This window comes from Panthera onca, chromosome X, assembly GCF_046562875.1.
Source record: "Panthera onca isolate mPanOnc1 chromosome X, mPanOnc1 haplotype 2, whole genome shotgun sequence".
NCBI lineage: Eukaryota > Metazoa > Chordata > Mammalia > Carnivora > Felidae > Panthera > Panthera onca.
Genome location: NC_138357.1, coordinates 63,785,816 through 63,804,352, shown reverse-complemented (window position 1 = coordinate 63,804,352; position 18,537 = coordinate 63,785,816). Strand labels below are relative to the sequence as shown.

Sequence of the window (18,537 nt, the reverse complement as noted above, 5' to 3'; positions counted from 1 at the left end):
GTCACACCTACAAAAAGACCCTGATAAAACAACATTGGACAGTTGATAAATAACAACCATTTATCCTTAGGAATGTATTTTCTCATCCATGAAATGACATTGTAACAGCTACCCTACCTACCTTTCAGACTTAGGAGATAATGTATATAAACATAATTTGTAAACATTAGAGAGTTGTTGAAATACAATGAATTATAATTATAAGTTTGAGTGATTGTAGTCTCAGATAAAATTTCAATATAAAAGTGTTGACTGTGTGCATGGGTTCCATCAATGAAATTCAAATGCAATTATAAAATTCAAACAAGTATTTATCACAGAGATTGTAAACAAAACTCTGGCTTTGAATAATGGATGTATAAATAGAAATTGGTATTATTGACTTTCTTGTTTTTCTTGGCTAGAGATATTCCCAATGAAAAACCAGACTTTATATACAGATCCACATTTCCTTATCCACAATTGAGAAATTTGTTTTAAATTTTGAAAATCTAAAATGTTTTCATAATTAATCTTGGTTGCAAACCCTGACCTAACATGAACTTGTTTGGTAGCAAACCCTAGAAATGTGAGGTGTTAATTAGTATATTTATTTATTCCATTTGGTGTGAATAATCAAGTTTCATTGAAAAAATATTAATGTATTGGATTAGAGGATGCTACTCCAAATCCCAATGGAGGTATTATATTATATTTGCTATATACTCCAATATTGCATTTCTAATATCTGAAAAAAATTCTGACATTGAAAAGATGCCCTGTTACCACCCAAGCATTTCAGATAAAGTACTGTGGTAATGTTTACATAGTCCCAACTTTAGCTGCACTCCCAGTGCACATCTAGCTGTTTTAAAAAATCAGTAGAGACTACTTGATATACAAAGAAATATTAGAAGAGAAGAGCTTTGTATTGTGTCACAATAACTTTACATTGTTTAAATTACTCTAATTTCTTCCTGAAGATCTTTTGATACCTTCAGTTTGTTCTTATTCATTTCCTTTCCCAAAGTGATATTAAATGGATATTGGGATCTGGATTTTTGATATTAAAATTGTTCACCAAATATAATCTTTGAGTTTACTCCAGTGAGTATTTATTTTTAAGCACCAATCTGAATCAGTGAAATAAAAAAACAAAAATACATATTAAAATCAGGCTGAACCTGCCACTCTAAAATATAGTGTAGCTTTTAAAATATAGCAACATTTTACTGGTAAAAGAAGGTGAAGTGAAAAATCCTAGGGAAACTGTTCTTCATCCTGATAAGCCTACCATGAAGGAGATGTTCGTGCTTTTTATCTGAGTAGCTCAAGCTAACGACAGATAGTTTCCATTCAGGATAGAGGTCAATGGTCAAGGATGTATCCACCTATGTACTTCAGATATTGAGTGTTTTTGGTTACTCTACTAGAGGTTTATTTTCAGAAAACCATTTAAGAATGATTTTTCACTGTCTATACCATATTCAGTGTTCATTATCCCAATTTCTAACCTTCTGGCTCTTCACAGCATGATTCCTCTACAACTTTTCTTTGGAGCTCATGGAAGAAATTCAGTGTTTTGTCCTAAAATGTGACAGTTCCCACTCAGTTATTTCTAAAATCACTCATATTTGAAAAAAAAAAAGTATATTTAATGAATTTTTAAATGTATCAAACTAAGTCAAAAGAGATATGGCACAATTAATCAAGTTGGGAATTGTAACCTTTGGAGTGAATGGGACTTAAATAAGACATTTGGATCACTAAACAGCTACTTAATGATAGTTGTCTTTTGACTTTTGTTTTGTCTTTTTATTTTCCCAAGACTCCTTCCATCATCTTCTTCACTGTTAAATGTGCTGTCTTGTTTTATTACTACATTGTTTTATTTTTTTAAATTCTACTTAAAACCCCGTCCCCCGACTTGTACCTATTGATCTCTTCGTTAATCCTGGGCTATTATATCTATTACTCTACTCACTAATTTATTTGTATAATTTGTTCTTTGTTTTTGTCATCTGAATCTTGGGCCTTTTGATTTTCTTTACATTTTTTTGAGTGAGAATTACATGACTTAATTAAAGCACTTAGTACCTGACACATTATGAGCATTATATAATTTTAGTTATTATTACCACTTAATTACATGTTTAAATGTTCTACACTCAAAAAGTTAAAATTTTAAAATCTATATTCAGTATTACATATGAAATGTCATGTAACTTATGTATTTTTCCTTTAGAAAATGAACAGATATATTTTCCTATTCAAATTAAGCTCTGATTTAACATGATCTCCTTCATGTACATAATGTGTATTGTTAGATGTTATTCAAAAATTGTTTCTTCTTCCTCTGACATATACTTTAGTGCCAGGAAAAAATTGAGCAAGTGTCTTGTTTGATCTTTGGCCCTTCCAAAGTGTACTTATTCCCTTCTACATTTCACTGCAAAATGACTACATGGACTATCCAAAACATCTCCTTTGGATCACTGGCTTTCACAGATATTTCCTATCTATAATCTATTTGCTTGCCTATTTTCTCAATTTTGATAATTTCATTAAAAAATTTATAAAAATTTGTCTTCACTATTTTTATTAAAGTCAAAGTAACTTAAGAATGCATTTTTAATGTTTAAAATGTCTCATGTAGCTTTGGATTCTTTTGAGATTTCAGACTTAGAATTTCCTTATATAAATTTCTCATTTAAAAATATTTTTATAAGAGCATTAATGATGCAACAGTAATATTCTTGGTTTCCTGGCAACAGTATCCATTGTGTTGTGGCAAGTGAGTTTCAGAGAATGTGGGGAGATCAGTTGATGGGGAACTCTGGAGAAGGAAGTTAATCTTCAGAGTAGTAGTGTTGTTAAATTCAAAAAAGTGTGCTACAAAAAGACACGGTGATAAATCCCATAAAAAGGTAGTTTAATTACTTTTTCCTTTCAGTTTCAGCTATGAGTAGTCATTGAAATTGACATTGTGATTACATTTCATTTGAAAACTTACTTTACTCAACTAAAATATGCACTGAATTTCTTAGAAAATTAGCTATTTTGTTACTAATTATGTCTATAATTAGAGCTGTGGTAAAAAATAGAACTCAGTTAATGTGATGAAAAAGGCATCAGTAATTGTTTTTATATCTTACTCTCTGTGCTTATGTCAATAGTGATAGATGAGAGACAAAATATAACTGATATGTTGATGTAGTATAAAGAATTATGTTTATTCACAACTCCAGGGTAAGGGAATTACAACTTTCTCCAGATTAATCGACTAACACATTTGCGTTGCAATAAATAGCCAGATAGTGAATGATTTTGAAAACTTTAACTTCACACATTTCTCAAGTGAAGTATTAAAGTCTGTACCTCACTTTTTTTAGGTATCAAGTGTGTTTACTACATACCAGTGAAAGAATATTGCAGCCAGGTAATCAAGCATATTTACATATATATTTTTTCTATAATACTGAACTTCCTTTCAAGATTTACTTTTCCTTTTATAAACCACCCATTAGTTGTCTCTTTTGTATAGTCTTGAGGTACCCTTAAAAGTGAACTTTATTTTATGTTAGTAGAAGAATTTAATGGAAGTAAAGTTTGGAAACAATAATCAGATTAATACTTTTAATGTTACTAATGATAAACTTAGTGGATTTCATTAAGGCAATTCTACTTTTAAAAAAAAGAAACAAATGAGGAAAGAAAAAAAAAGGAGAAAGACAGGGGTACAAACCAAGAAACAGATTCTTAACTAGAGAACAAACTGATGATTACTAGAGAGGAGGTGGGTCGGGGGATGTGTGAATTAGGTGATGGAGATTAAGGGGTGTACTTGTTGTGATGAATACTGGATGATATATGGAATTGTTGCATCATTATATTGTCACAGTATGTTAACTATACTGGAATTAAAATTAATAATAATAGATTAATACATTTAATATTACTGATTATAAACTTAGTGGATTTCATTAAGGCAATTCTATTTTAAATTATCAAAGATTGCATTTTGAAATTGTCTCTTTAAAAAATTCCATCCAGGGGCACCTGGGTTGCTCAGTCAGTTAAGCGTCTGACTTTGGCTCTGGTCATGATCTCATGGCTCATGAGTTCAAGTCCCAAGTTGGGTTCTGTGCTGACATCTCAGAGCCTGAAGCCTGCTTTGGATTCTGTGTCTCCCTCTCTCTCTCTCTCTGCCCCTCCCCTGCTTGTGCTCTGTCTCTCAAAAATAAATAAACATTAAAAACAATTTTTAAAAATGCTATCCAGCTGTTTTCTCTTGTTAGAAGTAGCTATAGATACGGGAGAAACTATAAGGACCTATATTTCTAGCCAAACCAAGAGCAGAAGGTATATTTTTAATGTTTGTTTATTTTTGAGAGAGAGAGCATGTGGTGGAGGGACAGAGAGAGAGGGACTGAGGATCTGAAGTAGGCTCTGTGCTGACAGCAGCAAGCCCAATGTAGGGCTTGAACTCATGAACAGTGAAATCATGACCTCAGCTGAAGTCAGATGCTTAACCGACTGGGTCACCCGTGTGCTTCCAGGGGCAAAAGGTATTCAGTGAGAGAGGGAAGTGCTCATGATGGAGAGACTTAAGGAAAAAAGAGAACATGAGGGGAAAAAGCCACTTGTTTCAGAAAAACTGCCCTCTGAGCATGAATTTAAGTTTGTGTTTATGTTGCCAATGATTGAAGAGGTATAGGAAGGAGGAAGATATATGGTAGGTGTGTGTTTTGGAGAAAGACATGTCAGACAGTATTTGGGGAGATGATAGGAAATTGGTTTTCTGTGTGGGGAGGGAGAAAAAGTAGTAGTATTCCACTGGAGAAAGTTCAGCACTAAAGGAAAAAGGAAAGTAATGGAGAGATCACTGGCATGGGGAAGGTAGGCTCAACACTATAGGCCACCTTAAATTGTGTGCCTATAGGTTGCCATAGAAGTGGTCTTACACTACAAGGGGGATTAGCCTGGGAGGAAGGGAAGTTTGTAGGGTAGGTGAGTGGAGCTAGAGGGGTCTGTTGGGGGAAATACTGTCCCTATCCACTTGCCCTTGGACAGCAACAGCTGATACAAGTGCTTGCTTTCTGTACACTTTCTTTCTTAATCTCTTTCCTTCCTTCTCCCTTTATTCCTTTCCTTTTAATTTCTACATTTCTCATTCTTTCTCTTTGGCCACCCTTTCCCTTCTTCTCTGTGCTTATCAGCAGCCCCCCCTCCCAAGCCTCATTGTAGCATGGCATCCCTGCCCCCCTCCAGTTGTCTGGACAGATTTGAAGAGACCAATAGTTGGTGAAGTGAATTCTTATGGCCAAGAAGGTGCTGTGAAGGGAGAAGGGGAAACAGGCTAACAGATTTTTTTTTTAATACTGAGGCTTTTTCCTTGAGCATTTTAGTGAGTTCCTACTTTCCTCCTTCTTCAGGTAGTGTTCCTGAGTCATATGGAAGGTATATATGTTGTTGGCTATAATTCTGGAATCGCCTTTAGTCTCCAGAGCATCCTTGATCTGTGTGTGTTGACAGGGTTATCTACAAAGAGGCAACAGATCTGTAATGACTTGTAGAATGTTTACCTGGTTACTGGATTTATTGTGAGAGTCATGGTGAACTGAGCAGGGTCAGTGCTAAGGGGATGGAGCTTTGTTCTCACTAGGTAGCTTTAGCTCACAGCTTGCCCAGAAGCCTGTTGTACTTCAGAGCCTTCTCAGTGATCTCTGCACCCTGTCATTCCCTCCAAAGGGAAATAGAGTTCTCTCTGGCCAGCTCCCCTATTTGAGGTTAATGACAGTTTGGAGAGGCAGCAACTCTTTGTATCAGGTACATTAGAAGCAAAAGAAGCCTGATTTGGTTGAATCTGCATAGCTATCAGCCTTTATCAGCCACTTATATAAAGAGCAGAAGGAAAAAGGAAGAAAGAAGTATTACTGAGAGCTCTCTCACTTCCCACTGTAAGGGATTGGCACTAAACCTGAAAGGATTTGGGAGATGATTTCCTTAGAACACTGCACACTTTTAACACTTTGAAGCAACAAATAATATCCACAGCAAGTTAAAAACTATAAACAAACACAAAGTATATTTATGGATTGGGGCAGAATGGGAAGGAAATGATAAGATTTCTCTGGAATTAGAGGCAGAGGTTTAACCTGGGGGAAGGTAGCTCGTTTTTAAGCTTCTGAGCATCATGCTTTTAAATCCAGAGCTATTTCTCATTTAGGCTTTTGTATTGTTTTCTCTAGGTGTCTGGCATGTTGATCTTTTTTTATAAATTTTTTTAATGTTTATTTTTGAGAGAAAGAGACAGAGCATGGGTGGGGGTAGAGAGGGGAGAGAGTGAGACACAGAATCCAAAGCAGGCTCCAGGCTTTGAGCTGTCAGCACAGAGCCCAATGTGGGGCACGAACCCATGAACCACAAGATCAGGACCTGAGCTGAAGTAGGACACTTAACCCACTAACCCACCCAGGCACCCCTGGCATGTTGATCTTAATTATTCCAATGCACCTTTTATCTTAGCTTTTTAACTCAAAAACCCTCTTTTAGCATGGTTCTATCTACATGTAAGAATTTCAAGAACAAGTTATTTCCCTAATCATCAATGGCAGGAAACCAAGAATTCATGCAAATTTTCTGTAAAAACAGTATTAGAATGAAAATTAGAGCTAAGCAGTGTTTGAAAAGAGATGGACATAAAGTGAAGAGAATGACAGACTAGGATATTAATAACACCAAAATAGAATCTACCTGCCTGCGTTTTTATGAGTATGAGTAGAAACTAGAAATCTTGAACACTTCTACTATCTTTTGGTACATGAGAAGTTGACATTTTTCTACTCGCTCCATGGCCCAAGCCTATTTTTTTGTTGTTGTTTATTTTTGAGAGAGCGAGAGAGAGAGCAAGTGGGGAAGGGACACGGGGGGAGAGAGAGAGAGAGAGAGAGAGAGAGAGAGAGAGAGAGAGAGAATGAATCCCAAGCAGACTCCGAGCTGTGAGCGCAGAGCCCGATGTGGGGCTCGAGCTCACAAACTGTGAGATCATGACCAAGAGTCAGACACTCAACCGACTGAGTCACCCAGGTACCCCTAAGCCTAATTTTAAGTCCAGTGACATCTCTGAGCACTTTGCCACTTCTATTCACTGAAAATATAGTTATTACACGTGTTTTTAACATAATTAAAACATTTTTTAATTCAGAAAAAAATTTAAATAAACATCTTTTTCTTAAGTTTCATCATTGTCTGAAGTACATTTGTAAGAGGCTATAACTTTGAAAAATAAACCCATTTGTTTTATTAGTAGAATTCTGTACTAATAAAATAGTTTTTGAAGTAATGTAAATTGGAACTGTTATAGCATCAATGTGATGAGATTTATTCTTCAGAACTAAATTTGAAAATGACTAATGCCAAAAGTGAACTGATAGTGAGAAGTCACTTCCAAATCTTTAAATGCTATAGAATTGTAACATCAACAGTGCATTATGGCATTAATAATATAGTGTTTTGTGATACAAGATTTGTTCTAGAACTTAAGCACTGTGGTCAATCATATAAAAATTGCATACACACAATAATAGAGGCTTCATATAAGCATTCTAAATTAGATTATAAACAAATATTAGAATTTTTATCTATATTAAAAACTTTGGAAATACACAGCTTCCCTTTCAAATGTTTACACTTTTTCTTTAAAACATTCATCCTTTGCTAAATTTTACCTGAAATTAAAATTCAGGTAAAATTAATTCTTTGTAATTAAATCTTTTGAATGTAATGGCCTAACAGAAAAATCCACAAAGATGAACACGCAAATACTTTATTATAATCAATGACTTTTAGTCAAGATATTTATTTTTAACAGATTATAAAATAGCTGCCTATTTAGATTGATAAATATATAGTGATTATGATGTTTATAAAAATAATTTTATGGGTTGTCCACAGAACTTAATGTTATTATTTATTATTAAGAGTGCAATGGAATATTATCCAGCCATAAAAAGAATGAAATCTTGCCACTTGCAGTGACATGGATGGAGCTAGAGAGTATAATGCTAACTGAAATAAGTCAGTCATAGAAAGACAATACCATATGATTTCACTCATGTGGAATTAAAAAAAAAAAACGAGCAAAGAAAAATAAAGAGACAAGCCAAGAAACAGACTCTTAATTATTGAGAACAAATTGATGGTTACTAGAGGGGAGGTTGTGGGGGGATGGGTGAAATAGCTGATGGGGATTAGGGAGTGCTCTTGTCATGATGAGCCCTGGGTGATGTATGGAACTGTTGAATCACTATATTATACACCTGAAACTAATATAACACTTCATGTTAACTATACTGGAAGTAAAAGAAAGTAAAATTGAATAAAAAGAATGAATTTACTTTAAAATATTTTGCATCTATAGTTAGACTCTATACACAGGCTTATTTCTATGTCTCCTTGTAAGCAAAACATACTCTGATTTTAGCAGAACAAAGAACTAGTGAATTGAAAGGAAAAACTGGTTCTTTTAGAGTTTTTTAACTTCCATCTTTCTTTATATACATTTTTAAAACTTCACGTATCCCATTTTAAAACCTTCAGCTATCAGCACTTGTGCTGAGCATAGCATAAGTACAGATAAGTTGAATCACTGTTGTACACCTGAAACTGTCTTTCTCTTTATCTGTCTGTGTATATATATGTCTCTGTGTGTGTGTGTGTGTGTGTGTGTGTGTGTGTGTATTATTTGTAGGACTACTGGCCAAGGATCACTAGATTACTTGTACATAACATTTTTCAAAGAACCCCATCGTTGCATTTTTTTCTGCCTGCAGTTTTCCTGGTTGATTCATTATTTTGTTCAGTGATAAAATGAAAATTCCTATCTTCATTAAAGGATCCACTGAATCATCGCATTAATTCAACTGTATTGCATTCTTGAGGTAGTCTTTCCAGCGTAAGTCTTAAGCCTTTTTTCTCTCTCTTTGGAAATACTATTCTAGTATTAATACAAATTGAAAGCAGTGGCTAAGTTTTCCTTTTTTTCCTGTAGTCAGAAGGACCATAAGGTGATGATAGGGAGAACAATTATGCTTTATTATATAAGTATCTATTTGCAATTCTTTGTGAAATCTTGGCAGCTTACTCACCTTGCCTTGCACTCCAGTGAATTTAACCAATTGAATAATGGAAACCACGTTCTTTGTTTACTATAGTTGGATACATTTGGGGCACACTAATATTAGTTAAAGTAGATGGAAAAAGTGATAGCTTTAAGGATGAGTAAATTGGGAGAAGTCAGAGAGAACAAGATTTATATACTCTGCAAAATAGTGAACTACTGCTGATTTCCTCATTTGGAGATGAATAGGAATTTCAGATTTTGTACTTCTGTTTGAGTTTACATGATGCATTATTGAAGGATTTCTGCCTATAATTTGAGCTGTTAGTCTTTGAAAATATAGCTTTATATTTTATGTTCAATAAACATACTTTCAGTAACTAAGAACTGCACTGTATCCAAGATAAACTTAAGCATTGTGAATGGTTTTGTTGGCATTTTACCACCTTTAATATGATATCCATCAGTCATCCAAAGTTTATATTTAGCCATGATCTTTGGTTCAGCAATTCAAATTAAATTTTCCAAGTTTTATAATTTTTTTATTGATGTATAAGTATTTTATTTTGCTATATGAAGTTAACTGCTGAGCCATAACCCACACATGAAGATAAGTCTTATTATTTTAGTGCCATGTGTGAAATCTGTAACTACAACATTATATGGATATTGTGCATTATGCTAAAATGGTAGATGTGCCAGGAAAACATAACATTACTCTCAAATCTTGATTATCCATGTTTATAGTGGTGAGCATTGATGGAGGCATATATAGATTCCAGATCAATATAAATCATGTATATTTATTCCATTGTGACATATAGTTCATAATATTTTGTATGCTCATGTATGTCTATATGTATATATGTGTTTTTGTGTATCACAGATTTATTTTCATAACTATGCTTTTCTCTAAAACTGTTTTTTAAAATTCTAATTTGCATTTCCTGTATATTTAGCTGTAGAGGTGATTGGTGAGATGGTAGCTTGAAATTCCTCAGCTGGTAATAATGTTAATTCAGTAGAGAAGTAGGCTTGATTTAAAAAGTATGCTTATGGGGGCGCCTAGGTGCCTCAGTCAGTTAAGCATCCAACTCTCAGTTTTGGCTCAGGTCATAATCTCACGGTTTTGTGGGTTCAGCCCTGCATCGGGGTCTGTGCTGGTGGTGTGGAGCCTGCTTGGGATTCTCTCTCTCTGCCCCTCCCCTTCTCATGCTGTCTGTTCCTCTCAAAATAAATAAATAAACTTAAGAAAAAGTATGTTTACATAGTTGTGCATAGAGAAACATGAGAGAAAATAGCTGTTTATCAAAGCTCCAATTTTTATATTTAAGTAATATATTGCTCAACCAAAGACAGTTTTCCTACATTTTAGCAAGTTGGTGTCACTGTTACTTTTGTAACAAGAAATACCAGGCCTAAAATATTCTGTATGTGTATTTTTTTAAAGCTCTCTAGATAATTCTGAAAACCAGAAATTTGGGTAATTAACATAGGGTATCATTAACATAGGGTAATCAAGCAGCAACTCTATAGTTGTTCAATGAAGATCAATTTCCCTACACCACTTCTCTAGTGTAAGGTAAAGTTAACCTTTGGACAACATATTTCTTGTCCTTGAAAGATCATAGTATTATTCTGCCTGGGAAACAAAATTCTGACCCTTCCCTTCCTCCTCTTATATCTATGAGCAGATTCAAGATACAAAGTAAGACTTCCTATTTCTTGATTTGAAGGACACCTTTTGATCAAGGACTCCCGCATTCTGACAGTTAACTTAGTCATGTCTTTGGATGGTTTTATTTGCACATAAATATCCTGGAAACTTCTGTATGGATAAGAATGCAGTAATTTTTTTTAAATTTTTTTAACGTTTATTTATTGTTGAGAGAAAGAGAGAGACAGAGCATGAGAATGGGAGGGGCAGAGAGAGGAGGAGACACAGAATCCGAAGCAGGCTCCAGGCTCTGAGCTGTCAGCACAGAGCCCGACATGGGGCTGGAACCCAAGAATCGCGAGATTATGACCTGAGCCGAAGTGGACACTCAACTGACTGAGCTACCCAGGTGCCCCGAATGTGGTAATTTTAATAACGTCAGTATATCAGTGTAAGTGATCTTTATTTTCAGATGATTGGTGATTAAAGGTTTAGGTTCACATGGGGATTGTAGGCCTGGTAATAGACCATTGAATTTTAAACTTTTAACTAATATTAACAAAGGAAATTTACCATTACCATTAAGGTAAATTAAGGAAATTTACCATTACCATTAAGGAAATTTACCATTAAGGAAAATTGCCATTTGCAAAAGAAATTTACATATTAAAAAGGAACTTGGAAACTTTTTCTATATCAATTAAAGTTAAATAATTTACATGTGATATTTCTAAAATATTAGGTAAATGCTTGATCTTCCTTAGGCCCTTACATGAAGCCAGCCAATGTTATGAATTATCATTTTTCTAGATTGAGAATTTGAGGATAACAAACTTTGTTAGCTTGAAACAATTCAGTGACAATTCAGGAAGAGAAATTAGGTAATAGGCATGCCAGTTTTTACTGCATATTCTATTCTTCATGTAACATTTTATTTTTTCTAATGTTCTAAAGTCAATATACATACTATTTCACTTGATGGATGAATAACCAAACTCCAACAGCCTGGTGTGTAGTCAGTTCAGCCCATTCATCTTTAAGGATTGATTTGGATATTGACATTGTTAATAAAACTTTCTGAGCATTAGTAATTAATGTGGCTTAAAATGAAACAATACATTACATGGCCCATTTCATCACATAATAAAAATAAGTACTTTTATTCATATATATGGTGATTTCATATACAGAAACAATAGATTTAGTCTTATATTCCCACTGACATAGATTTGCCATTCCTTAATTGATCTTGGACTACCAAAGTCAGTCTGAGAAAGCCAAATACCATGTGATTTCACCCATAAGTGGAATTTAAGAAACAAATGAAGAAAGAAATAAAGAGACAAACAAAAACACAGACTCTTAAACTCAGAACACAGAGAACAAACTGGTGGTCACCTGAGGAGAGGTGGGTGGAGGGATGGGTGAAACAGAGGAAGGGGATGAAGAGTACACTTACTGTGGGCTCCTGGGTGGCTCAGTTGTTAAGCATCTGACTTCAGCTCAGGTCATGATCTCATGGTTTGTGAGTTCAAGTACACATTGGGTGAGCTCGAGCCCTGCTTCAGGTGAGCACAAACCCCACTTCAGGCAAAAAACACAAGGCCCACTTCAGGTGAGCCCTGCTTCTCTCTCTGTCTTTCTCTGCCCCTCATGGGATTCTCTGTCTCTGTCCCTCCCTCCTTTGTGCCGTCTATTTCTGTGTCTCTCAAGGAAAAAAAAAGACTACATTTATCATGATGTGTGATGAGTACTGAGTAATGTATAGAATTGTTGAATCACCATATTGTACATCTGAAACTAATATAACATTGTATGTTAATTATACTGGAAATAAGCAAATAAAAAAAGCAAAAAAAGAGAAAAAAGCTGATTCTACAGATGTCAAATAAGATGATAATATTTAGTCTACTAGGGAAATATACAACACTAAATTCTAAATATTGATATTCTGTTCTAATACCTCCTTACATGGGAAAAGTATGAATACTATCTATACACATTTATATGGGAAAAATATGAATACTATCTATATAAATCTGCCTTAAACTTCATATGTTTTTTTAAATTTCTAGTATTCATGAAAGAAAGCCTAAACCCAAAGCTACATCCATAACTAGCTTTATTTATTTTCCTAGATATATCTGCTTGACAGCTTACTAGAGTATTTGAAGATCCATTTAACAACTGTAATTGTACCTAATTACATAATAGACTTATATTTAACAATTGCATATATAGTATTTATAACTTTAAATTTCTTAACTCCAAACTGTAAAGTTTCCTGAGCATATCATACTGTACATCTGCAGAAAACAGTTTTTAAAGCTCAGGAATCTTACAGTTTTTTTATATCTTTGCCCCCATTTTGGAGAAAAATATAGTAGTCTCATTTGTTTTTCATTTTATTTATTTATTTTTTTTAGTTTTTTCATATTTATTATTTTTGAGAGAGAGTGCAAGATGGGGAGGGGCAGTGAGAGAGGGAGACACAGAATCCAAAGCAGGCTCCAGGCTCTGAGCTGTCAACACAGAGCCTGATGCGGGTCTGGAACCCAAGAACTATGAAATCATGACCTGAACCTAAGTCAGACACTCAACTGACTGACCCAGGTGCCCCTGTTTTGCATTTTTTCCCTGTTCTTCATCTTAAAATGACATTTATTATTTCCTTCAACATTTATTTTTTTTATTTCTTTATTTTGAGAGAGAAAGAATGTGCAAGCAGGGGAGTGGCAGAAAGAGAAGGGGAGAGAGAATCCCAAGCAGGCTGTGCACTGTCAGCATAGAGCCCAAGGTGGGGCTTGAACTCACAAACCTTGAGATCATGACCTAAGCCAAAATCAAGAGTCAGACACTTAACCGACTGAGCCACCCAGGTGCTCCTCCTTCAACATTTCTTAGAGTTACTGGGCACATAGAAGAGATGATAAGTTAGGTACTATCCTTATATCCTCAGGCAATTCAAGGAATTCATAACCTAATGGACTTCAGTAATCTTTAAAATGAGAGCAGTAATATATATGAAACCATAATGCCTTAAATCTTTTGGATTAAAGATTCTATGCATTGCTTCCAAACATCATGCCTTCAGTCAGCTGGGTCTAACACACACAGACATGCTCTTTGATCTCACTTGAAATTAGCGACAACTAATGTCAGTGATGTACTATGGTTATTTCATGAAAAAAAAATTATACCAAATACAATCATTATAGTATTTACATGAAGAAAGATTGAGAAAGGCCACCATCTTACATAACAAAATAATTACATTTCTAACAATTCCTTGAGAATGTCTGTTTGTATGCACCAGTGGATCTAACAATTTTGACATAATCATAGTGGCTTTTATTTCACTTAGCTATTAAGAACGACTTATGGTTACCAGAGGGAAGGTGGGTGGGGAAATGGGTAAAATAGGTGATGGGGATTAAGGAGTGCATTTGCTGTGATGAGTACTGGCTATTGAATGAAAGTGTTGAATCACTATATTGTACACCTGAAACTAATATTACACTGTATGTTAACTAACTGGAATTTAAATAAAAACTTTAAAAAATAGATTTAAACACAATTAGGAACAGTGACAATTTACTTCCTAGTATTAGTTTTGTTTATGAGGGTAAGTCTATTTTTAACTTTTTCGTATGCTTTAAGTATAACACTGATTTTGTGATGCTAACATTTCCTCTCAATATTTGCTTGCTTTCTAGTTGATCTCCTGACCTTACAATGTCTGAAATCAGATTTAGCAATCTCACTTGGGATCAAGTTATAATACTGGATCAAGTGTTAGATGAAGTAATTCCAATTCATGGAAGGGGAAATTTCCCCACATTGGAGGTAAAACCAAAAGATATCATTCATGTTGTGAAAGACCAATTGATAGAGCAAGGAATTATTGTTAAAGATTCCCGATTGAATGGTTCCACAGCAAGTTATATACTTGCAAGCCACAGTGGAATCAGCTATAAGGATCTTGATGTTATTTTTGGTGTTGAATTACCAAGTGATCAGGAATTTCAAGTTGTTAAGAATGCAGTTCTAGGTTGTCTTCTGGACTTTTTACCAAAAGGTGTGAAAAAGGAAAAGATCACCCTAAAGACCATGAAAGAGGCTTATGTGCAGAAGATGGTCAAAGTTTGCAATATGCATGATCGTTGGAGTCTCATTTCTCTTTCAAACAACACTGGAAAAAATGTAGAGCTAAAATTTGTGAATTCACTCAGACGACAATTTGAATTTAGTGTTGATTCCTTTCAAATTGTTTTGGATCCCATGTTAGAATTTTACAGTGACAAAAATGCTAGGCTAACCAAAGAATGTTATCCTGTTGTGATAGCTGAAAGCATGTATGGAGACTTCCAAGAAGCAATGACACATTTGCAATACAAGCTTATATCTACTAGAAAACCTGAAGAGATTAGAGGTGGTGGCCTTCTGAAGTACAGCAACTTGCTGGTTCGTGATTTTAAACCAGCTTGTGAAGCAGAAATCAAGACACTGGAACGTTACATGTGTTCTAGATTCTTCATTGATTTTCCTGATGTAGTAGAACAGCAAAAGAAGATTGAATCATACCTCCGTAACCATTTCATAGGTGAAGAAAATAGCAAATATGACTACCTTATGACCTTGCGTGGAGTTGTGAATGAAAGCACTGTTTGCCTTATGGGTCATGAAAGAAGGCAGACACTCAATATGATCACCCTTATGGCTTTAAAAGTACTTGGAGAACAGAATATTCTACCCAATACAGACAATGTAACTTGCTTTTATCAGCCTGCTCCATACTTTGCTGCTGAGGGAGGGTATCCTAATTATTATGTAACATCTGGACCACCACCGATTTTTTTCCAACCATACCAACCACTGCACTTTCATGTGCCAAATGGTATGGTCTAAACACACACACACACACACACACACACACACACACCAGAAACTTTGCTTTAATTAAACACCTCTTAAAAGCAAGTTTCTAAAATCCATAAAATTAAAATCTATTTTTTATATTTCTTCAGTTATCAACTATTTTCCATTAATTATAGCTTAAACCATCATAGTAAGTACAATATCATCTATAAACTGACCACTGTAAATGATTTTCAAGTGTTATTAATTAGCTATAATAACTTTCAAATGTTGTGGACCACTTAAAATGATTTTCAGATCTTACTAAGTCTTAAGTAAGACTCAAATTTGTCCTGAAAAATACATAACAGATGCCTGAATCTTTGATTAAAATATAAGAGACTCATATTTTCAAATTCAAAGGTACAGTAAAGATAAGTGCCAACATTTTTTTATTCAATCAATTCCTGTGTTTCATTCACTTCACCATTTTTTTTCCGGTGAATATTACCATCACTGAGTTTTCAATACTTAACAAAAATGCCTAATTTCAAAGACAACAGATTCAGAAGAGATTAAAACTCTGGACTTTATAAGCACTTATTTTGTTTTCCAATTAAATTGGGTTAGATACAAAATCCTACTGTTATTTCAAGGAACACTGAAAAAAATATTTCTGAAAAAACACTGGACATTAACAATTTGTCAACTGTCAAATAGTGTTGTTGATCTGAAGAATAATACCATCCAGCTGGTAAAATCAATACTGCGATCAAAATTATATAAGTGTCTTCATTTTTTCCCCTAAATAAGTTGAAAAGAATGAAAATGACCAACTATGAATGTGAACATTTTTTATCATTATCTTTTAGAGACTCTAAATGGCAGATAGCAAAAAAACAGGCAATTTTTTTTTAGCTATGGATGGTATTTATCATTTTTAGGACCTATTTGTCTAATGTATTAATATATCTGGAGATAGTATCAGTAAGTTAAAATATTTTCATTATTGTTCATTGAAGTGCATTTTTTTCACTTTGCTCTTACTAAAGATCAGTTTCTAACATGCTACTCAAGTGCCTCTTTATGTGAGTTTTTGCATAATACTATAATTTATCCAACAATTGCATACATTCATCAGGTATCTGACTATTTGCCTACTACATCAGGTATGCTGCTAGCAGATCTACCAATAGAATTAAAACAATGTTTTTCTCATAATGAAGAAAATAATCCATAACCAATATTAATGGAGATGAGAGAGAAGATGAACTATCCTGAATGAATATGGAGAAGACCATCAGACAACTTCACCATTTTCACTTGCTTCTGATTTTTTGTTTTTTCCATCTCAGTTTTCATTGACCATCATAAGTTTTTTCATCACAGCATGATCCAAAAGGCATATTCTGAGAATTTGTCACTTATAAACTGTGCTTAATCTGTCTTCTCTGTATTACAGTACTGGACACAAAAAGTACATAAAATATGGCATTTTCAAATAAATATTTCCAAGATGTTTTATACCACCACACCACTGGCCATCAGTATATTGTTAAAGAATTATATTTAAAATGTATTTATGTGTATTTACACATGCACATATTTATCAATCATACAACCCTGTTTTAAACATTATATGGATTCGCCTCTTTGCTTGGGAAAATAAAGAATTTATAAATACTACATTAAAGAGAAAATTTAGTAATCTATTAACATAGTGTATTGGCTGAAAAATGATCTTTCTGTACTAAAGTATAATCTTTAGTTTTCAGTTGGGGGAGTGCTTGCACATAAAACTGAAATAGTATATGCTATGTTTAAGTACCAAAAAACAATTCCAAAAGATATGGGAAAAGTATTTAGGAATAAAAGAACTATAGTAGTTATGAGTCATGGGTAAAGATTCAGTATTTCCACAGAATTTTATGCTGAATAGCACAATTCTGAAGCTGTTTGGAAACATCCCTCATGTGCTCCCTTAGTTTCCTTTGGTTCTATTGAGAATTTGAACTCCTTTTTCCCTAAAGAGGAAATTCTCTATGGTGTTCTCCTAAAGCTTTACATACTGCTGGAAGAATGGCCTGAAAGCTACCAGCTTACTCCTAACATTTTCAAATATGTGTTTTCATTGTAGTATAAAAGCTCAGACTTGGTATATAAGATTTTCTCAAGAAAGAGAATCCAAACCTGTTGAATGGAAATGGTATCACTAAAGAGAAAGCTATAGTTTGATCTCTCATGGTTTTCTTTCCAAGCTAGGCTGTCCTTTGGTTCCAACCAAACAGAAAAATATCTATCTTTAATAGCGTATGAGTATCTCTCCAGGATTAGGCTAGTTTTCTTAAGATACAGTATTACCTCATTCTGTTCATTAAGATAATAAATGGGAAAATTTTCCTATAAAAATAGTTCCAGATTCTTTGCCTAAAGGAGTTAATTGATGTTAGTTAAATTTGACTCTAGAGCATATGTCATTTCATTACAAGAGAGAAATGTTGTCTTTTCCTCTTTTATTTTATACAAATTCAACACTGAGTCTTAGTTTGGGAATTGTTTTTTCTTCTCAGAAACCTAACCAAAACCAAAAAAAAAAATCGTTTGACATAGTTCTAGTATTCATATCAGTGGGACACAGTTGGTGTTAGTTATAGGTACATATTTTTTTAAACCAAAATATTCTTGCATTTCACAGATGTTTTCACATAATTATTAAAGTTATATTAGTAGACTATTTGTAGCTTTTAAATTCAGAGATATTCTGATAGTGACTGATGTCCAGTTTGTCAAGGAAAGTTGAAGACAAGTTATTTAAATTAAAGACAAAATAACAGAGATGGAACAGTTATGAACTTCTCCAAAAAACTGGGAAAATATCCTAGGCCCGAATTCCATTTGTTAATATCATCTCAGAAATGTTCTA

At 34.0% G+C, this 18,537-nt stretch overlaps 1 protein-coding gene across 9 annotated transcripts in view; it reads left to right on the top strand.

Moving 5' to 3' along the window:
* TENT5D (terminal nucleotidyltransferase 5D) overlaps positions 1 to 17,499 on the top strand; it is an 82,251-nt gene extending 64,752 nt beyond the window's left edge. For 3 of the 9 annotated variants that reach the window (XM_081792461.1, XM_081792463.1, XM_081792467.1), the window contains 3 exons: positions 3,372 to 3,418; positions 8,814 to 8,935; positions 14,474 to 17,499. In XM_081792461.1, coding sequence (XP_081648587.1) covers positions 14,493 to 15,665 — 1,173 coding nt within the window. In that variant the 5' untranslated portion in view covers positions 3,372 to 3,418; positions 8,814 to 8,935; positions 14,474 to 14,492 and the 3' untranslated portion in view covers positions 15,666 to 17,499. Of the gene's footprint in view, positions 1 to 2,797; positions 2,907 to 3,371; positions 3,419 to 8,813; positions 8,936 to 14,473 lie in introns of those variants that run through there. The other 6 variants (XM_081792462.1, XM_081792468.1, XM_081792466.1 and 3 more) reach the window with 5 other exon arrangements.
* Positions 17,500 to 18,537: the final 1,038 nt, after the last annotated feature.